At 45.9% G+C, this 6,809-nt stretch overlaps 1 protein-coding gene across 4 annotated transcripts in view; it reads right to left on the reverse strand.

The window, feature by feature from the left end:
* arhgef4 (Rho guanine nucleotide exchange factor 4) overlaps window positions 1–6,809 on the reverse strand; it is a 51,880-nt gene that overhangs the window by 1,796 nt on the left and 43,275 nt on the right. For all 4 annotated transcript variants that reach the window (XM_015400670.1, XM_015400669.1, XM_015400671.1 and 1 more), the window contains 6 exons: window positions 6,212–6,391; window positions 5,892–6,124; window positions 3,646–3,775; window positions 3,435–3,566; window positions 1,242–1,485; window positions 624–701 (listed from right to left, as the gene is read on the reverse strand). In XM_015400670.1, coding sequence (XP_015256156.1) covers window positions 624–701; window positions 1,242–1,485; window positions 3,435–3,566; window positions 3,646–3,775; window positions 5,892–6,124; window positions 6,212–6,391 — 997 coding nt within the window. The remainder of the gene's footprint in view (window positions 1–623; window positions 702–1,241; window positions 1,486–3,434; window positions 3,567–3,645; window positions 3,776–5,891; window positions 6,125–6,211; window positions 6,392–6,809) is intronic.

A 6,809-nucleotide genomic window follows, 5' to 3' on the forward strand; every position in this document is an offset into this window, starting at 1 on the left:
ATTCTGCAGAGTCTGTTAGTTCCTCAGAGCTCATTTGCCTGGATGTGGTTCCTGTACGGGGTCACCTGTCACTTAAATGTCATCTAAGAAAGTAAATCAGACAGCTGATCTAGATGCTGCTGCCTGCATCCTCACTAGAACTAAGAAAGTAGATCAGACAGCTGCAGTTGATCCAGACACTGCTGCTGTTGTCCTCAGTAGAACTATGAAAGTAGAGAACATCTGCCTGGTTCTAAAGTTTAATTACCTGTTCTAACATGACATGAAGATAAAAAATCTTGCAGCATTGCATCTCTGTGTGGTTTGTCTTATTCCCAAAAAGGACAGGTCCAATCTAAAAAGTCTGCAGGGGACCATCAGGGCCAGCTGTCCCGCTGTCTGTACCGGTACCGGTCCAAGGTCAATACTTTATTTCTATGTTTTGACATTAGAAATTTTCCCTCCCACCGTATTTAATGTTTGTTTATTGAGCTCAGAGTGGCAGAAAGGTCAGATTCCTTGGTTGTGGTCCAAACTCTTCCACTGTCACCCTGAAGAGGGACCAAAGAGGTGTTTGCTGATGTTGGATGGTCTACAGACTGGATGTTCTGCTCTGGAACTATAAGAGCAACCAGGCTGCTGACCTTTGGGTTTCCCTGCTGGATGACCTCTGAAGGCATTCACCATGGCTTGTTTCTTCTGGACTTCGGTGAGAGAGAAGCCTGAAAAACAGATGGAGAAACGTTCTTAAGCAGAGATCAGCCTTCAGATTACGTCCTTCATCTCATCCAGGTCAGAAGGACAGCAATAAGCTGATCTGCTGCCATCAGCACTTAAGACTGTTACCGTTAATAGAGAAAATGCTTATAGATCAGAGCTTCTATGTTATTTTTCTCTGTCCGCTTCTGTACCCATGAACACCAGTCAGTCTCAGCAGATGGCCGCCCACACTGAGCCTGGTTCTGGTTCTGCTGAATGAACTGATTGGATTGTTTCTGGAGAGCGACTTGAGACTAGACGTTGTGGGCTAGAGCTGTAGAAATAAACTGAATAGAATGGGTCACCCAGAGGAACCTCGAAACAACCTGAAAGTCAAAGATAACTGCTGAACCTGTAGAACCTGGATGGAAGTTCTGGTTCTGGCCTCTGGTTCTTCAGAGAACATCAGCATCCTGGGGACCTGCAGATGGGTCGGGAGGAAGTTCTGCTTTGAACGGCTCCCTCTACCCTGAACTAAACTGGAAGCTGAGATAAAGTCAAACCTGTCTCCTGATCCTGGTGGACCTGCTTCCTCTCCTCTGCGAAGGCCCGGATCCAGCGCTGCTTCTGTTCGGGTTTCTTGGTACACAGGAGGTGGACCTCGTCGCTGCCCCGGACCCGCAGCTTCAGACCGTTCTTCACACTGATGTTGAAGTCCTTCTCTCTGCCATCCTCCACGTCCATCACATCCATCAGGTCCATGTCCATGCGTCCCTTGTAGTACAGGATGTCTCTGCGCAGAAGGTCCTGAAACAACAACAGAAGGTTCAGCACGAAGCCCCCTCCTGGCCCTGTCCTTCCTATTCAGCTTCTTCTGTCTCCCACCGGTCTCCTCTGGCTGAACTGGACCTGGACTCTGGATCCTGGATCACAGCTCATCTATTCCTCTCCAGGATGGATCCACTAAAGGCGAACATAGAAAGTTCCTCTGGATCAGGAGAACCTGACCTGAATGCTGCTCGCTTCGAGGGATTGCTGCAGAATCAGTGACCTTCTGGGTTTCAGCGTTATAGGAACCGGTTCCTACCTGAGATCCAGCCAAAACGGACCGACAGACCGATACTTCAACAGGAATACCCCTACGTCACTCATGGTTTAAAACTCAGAGCACAAACTAAACCTTCCTCCTTCTCCTGGGTTCCATCGCCTGTAAGGAGAGACCCCATTTCACATGAAATGCTAAAAGAAAGCTAACTGGAAGTAGCTTTCATTTTCCTGCATCAAAAGTCACGGATCGCAGTGTCCCATCGTGCATAGCGGCCGCGCTAACTGGGGAGACAGAAACCTCCGTAGCTGAATGCTGAGTCGAGTTTCAACCCCCCCCCCCTTCCTTTTTTTTGAGGACCTCGCTGCAGAAATCACGGTCTATCAGCAAAGGGACGCCTTTTGTTTGATAGTCTCCGTAAGTTAACTTCCTCCACCTACAAGCACATCAGGCCCTCTGCTGTAGCATCAAACTGAAACTTTTCTGAGAGCGGATCCTGTGGTGGAGAAGACCCACGTGTGGCTGGAGCCGGACCATCGTAACCCCCAGCCCCCCCTCCCGGACTGAAGGCATCTCAAAGTTATATCCCTCCACTTTTCTTTTGATGCATTAATGAGGTGCTGCGCTCGGCGAGAGAGACAGGTGGTCAGGGATTTAAACTGATGCTGATGTTAATCTGTGTTGTTATAAGAGTTCTGGTTCATTGGTTGAAATAACTGTGCTGTGAAAGCTGCAGGTGAGATTTCTTCCTCCTTCTCTTTCCTGTCCTGTTTCTGTTTGTTTCTGCTTTAAAGTAGTTGTAGAGTTTGCCACATTCAACCGTGTGTGGTCACGTGGGTGAGGGCCAGTGTTACCGCCCCCCCCTCATCACATGAAGAGGGAGTCTCTCATACATTAACATGCCTTCCCCACACACACACATACCTTTGCTAAAACGACTTCTGCTGCTGTTTGTTTAATGCATTTAACCATTTGAAGCTGAATGTATTATTTTAATGTTGATTAATTGTACTGTTATCATACCTGCTGCTATTCCAACAGACATTAGTGAATTTATTAACATCTGGCCTATCTTCAACAGTCTCAGAAGCCACTTAAACTGACTCTTAGGGTTTTATTTTTAAACTATTCATTTATTCCTCCTTGTGTTTATTTTCTAGAGTGTAGTGTTTGCATAGATGTTAGATTTTCCGTAATCCTGAATTATTAGAATAAAGACATCATTGTTCAACTTGTAGTAGTTCTGTGTTTCATATAGCGGACGATTTATCACTCAGGTCAGATCCACCCCCTTTGGTGACAGTGTGAATAAACAGAGATAAAAGCTTCTTTATTGATAATTAATAGCTCTGCTGATAACTTAGCCTGGGTCACTAGATTGGTGGATACCTGGACTTTAACAGCTGGTCCAGGAACTATCCAGAGGTGAAACCACAAACCCTGGTAAGTAAGCAGACTAAAGCTACAATTATTCAACTAAGAACACTAAATTGATTTTACCTCCGATTTTGAATAAGTTAAATAATTAACTATAACTCCAGTTCTAGTTAATCATTTATTCATTATCTGCAGGATATAATTTTGCACAACAACTGTATACTAGCTGCTCTAAGAAGGCCTCCCCTCTGCTAGGAGGACAACCAAATGCCTGGAAGGTGAAGACCATTAATACTTTCTGAGCCTCAGATTTCATAGAAAATGGCTTCAGTACCTTTTTGCAATAAACCATCTGATGGTCAAAGAGGAAGAACATCCTCTGCTGGCCCTTGGTCTGTGGCTGGGACAGCTTGGTCATCTCCCCAGAGAAGATGAGCTCAGAGCTTCTGACCAGAACGTCCTCACCCTGCGGGAACCAGAACAGACACTCATGCTACCTTTTCCTCAGCCCGCTAACAGATGTCAGAACAGCGTTGGGGACAGACCTCCCAGTCTTCTATTGAACTCTGCCACTGGGCGATCTTGTCAATGTTTTCCAGGCGCCGTTTCCTCTCGTTGATGAGCCTGGCCACGTTCTTCATGGCGTCCAAGGCTGCCTCCACATCCTGGTAGTCCCTGCAGGAATCAGAACAGTCCTTCAACACCACCGTTCAGGTCCCTCCGTATCTGATATGATTGCTGACTTTAATATTTAGACACAACATCTACAATCTAGAGGCCGAAGAAGGTCTCTGATCTCTGCTGGGAGAGATTATTAAAACCATAGAGACAATTTACCTAGAACCGATGGATAGAGCAGATTTTAGTTAGATAGAAGCTGTTGGATAGATCACTGGGTTCACTGATTGATTAGGTAAATACCACCAAGGCCCACAGTAAAGGTCAGCCAGGACTGAAGACTGGTTCAGTTAGACTAGTCAATGTAGACTGGTTGATCTAGACTGGTTCAGTAAAACTGGTTGATGTAGTCTGGTATATCTAGACCGATCCATCTAGACCGATTCATCTAGACTGGTTCATCTGGACTGATTAATTTAGACCAATTCATCTAGACCGGTTCATCTAGGCTGGTTCATCTGGACAGATTCATGTAGACAGAATTCATCTAGACTGGTTCATCTAGACCGAGTCATCTAGACCAGTTCATCTGGACCGATTCATTTAGACTGATTCATCTAGACTGGTTCATCTGGACCGATTCATCTAGACTGGTTCACCTAGACTGGTTAATCTAGACCGAGTCATCTAGGCTGGTTCATCTGGACCGATTCATCTAGACTCGTTAATCTAGACAGATTCATCTAGACTGGTTCTTCCAGACCAAGTCATCTAGGCTGGTTCATCTAGACCGATTAATCTGGACTGGTTCATTTGGACCGATTCATCTAGACCAAATCATCTAGACTGGTTCATCTAGACTGGTTAATCTAGACCGAGTCATCTAGGCTGGGTCATCTGGACCGATACATCTAAACTGGTTGATCTAGACCGATTGATCTAGACTGGTTGATCTAGACCGAGTCACTTAGACTGGTTCATCTGGACCGATTCATCTAGACCGGTTCACCTAGACTGGTTAGTCTAGACCGAGTCATCTAGGCTGGTTCATCTGGACCAATTCATCTAGACTGGTTGATCTAGACCGATTCATCTAGACTGGTTGATCTAGACCGATTGATCTAGACTGGTTCATCTACACAAAGTCATCTACGCTGGTTTATCTGGACCGATTCATCTAGGCTGGTTCATCTAAACCGAGTCATCTAGACCGGTTCATCTAGACTTGCTGATCTAGATTGGTCTGTCTAGACCTTATTATATTATATATAATTTGATTCTATTTTATTCTTCTATTTTATGGAATGGATGACTGAATCAATGAATACTAGGCTGAACCGCAAGAGGAGCCAATAAAACCTCAGCGAACAAGCTCAAACTCTAAGCTTCCTTTGGGTAAACGTCTGTCATTCTGGATGACAAAGATGGCTGAACAGGTTGCTCTAGATCTAGATCACAAAAACCTGATCTACAGAGAACAGGAGAGCTAATTCTGGTCCATTTCTACTTCGAGGAGGGGGAACCCGACCGAATGCAGAACCAACATGAAAACTAAATGTTTACCATGCTTTAGCCTCTTATTATCCACCTCATTTCTGGGAAATTCGCCTATTTTGCATACCCAAATGGAAAAGCAAATAACTGAGGAACTGTAAGCCCAAATAACATGTGTGATACGTTATTTGAAAGCTAACACCTTCTAGATTCTGAATATATACATGAAACTTGGGTGAGTAAAATATCCAAGCTGCATCAGTTCAAACAAGACTCAAAGTTATTTTTTTATTCTCCAAATCAATAGGTCATTTTTGAACAGCAGTAATAAAGACATGCTTGCTTGTTAGGGCTGCTTTGTCTTGCTACAGTATGACATGCTGCTGTGATTGTGCTTTGGTGCTCGCTATGTCCATAAAATGAACTAGGTGGTTGAGTTGTGGAGAATCTAAGCTTTCCAAAGATGTCTAACATGTTAATAATGGTAAACATTTTACCGCTGGAAATGTCATGCTTTCTGAGTTATAATATGTAAACCCTTTAAAATGGAGGGTTTTGGAAGGTTAGAGCGGTTCTGCTAAAGAAAACATCTCAACAGACCTGTTGGGTTATATTAACACTAGGTTGTGGACGGTTCTACCCGGCTCTAGGTTCTGACGGGTTCTGCTCAGCCAGTCACCTGTGCTGGGGGTTGGTGTACTTGAGGAGCTCGGCCAGCTGCAGAGGGTACTTGCAGATCTTCTGCACCGGGGTGAGCAGGAAGCCATCTAAGGAGATGTGGATCATCCTCTGTAGCAGCCGACAGGCCTCGAAGAAAAACACATACTTGTTGACTTTCATCAGCCTGGAGAGCTGGACGCAGGCGTTGGGGTGGTTGTTGCAGTACTCGGAGTAAATCTGGAAATCTGTTTGCTGGACAGAAGAGATAGGCAGTCAGGAGGCCTACCTCCAGTAGGGGTGCCCCGTCTGAGGGAGGCTGAACTGGAAGCAGGAACTCACGTGTTCCAGGAAGCAGCAGCCGATCTCGCTGAGGTGGGGCTGATCTTGGTTAAACCTTCTTTCCAGGCCCTTCAGGAACTTCCTCTGGAACCTATAGATGTCCTCAATGTTGCCAAAGATGGTCCGAAGCTGCTCCTCACTGAACATGTCTGTCCTCCTCCGGCACTGTTTGATGTAGCCCTGAGAGAACCAGAACCAAGGTCAGAGCACAACTACAACCAGGGTCAGGGCAGAACTACAACCAGGGTCAGAGCAGAACCACAACCAGGGTCAGAGCAGAACTACATCCAGGGTCAGGGCAGAACTAGAACCAGGGTCAGAACAGAACTACAACCAGGGTCAGAGCAGAACTACAACCAGGGTCAGAGCAGTACTACAACCAGGGTCAGAGCAGAACCACAACAAGGGTCAGAGCAGAACTAGAACCAGTGTCAGAGCAGAACCACAACCAGGGTCAGAGCAGAACCACAACCAGGGTCAGAGCAGAACTAGAAGCAGTGTCAGAGCAGAACCAGGGTCAGAGCAGAACTAGAACCAGTGTCAGAGCAGAACCAGGGTCAGAGCAGAACTAGAACCAGTGTCAGAGCAGAACCAGGGT

This window comes from Cyprinodon variegatus, unplaced genomic scaffold, assembly GCF_000732505.1.
Source record: "Cyprinodon variegatus isolate N-32 unplaced genomic scaffold, C_variegatus-1.0 Scaffold1131, whole genome shotgun sequence".
Taxonomy (NCBI): Eukaryota; Metazoa; Chordata; class Actinopteri; order Cyprinodontiformes; family Cyprinodontidae; genus Cyprinodon; species Cyprinodon variegatus.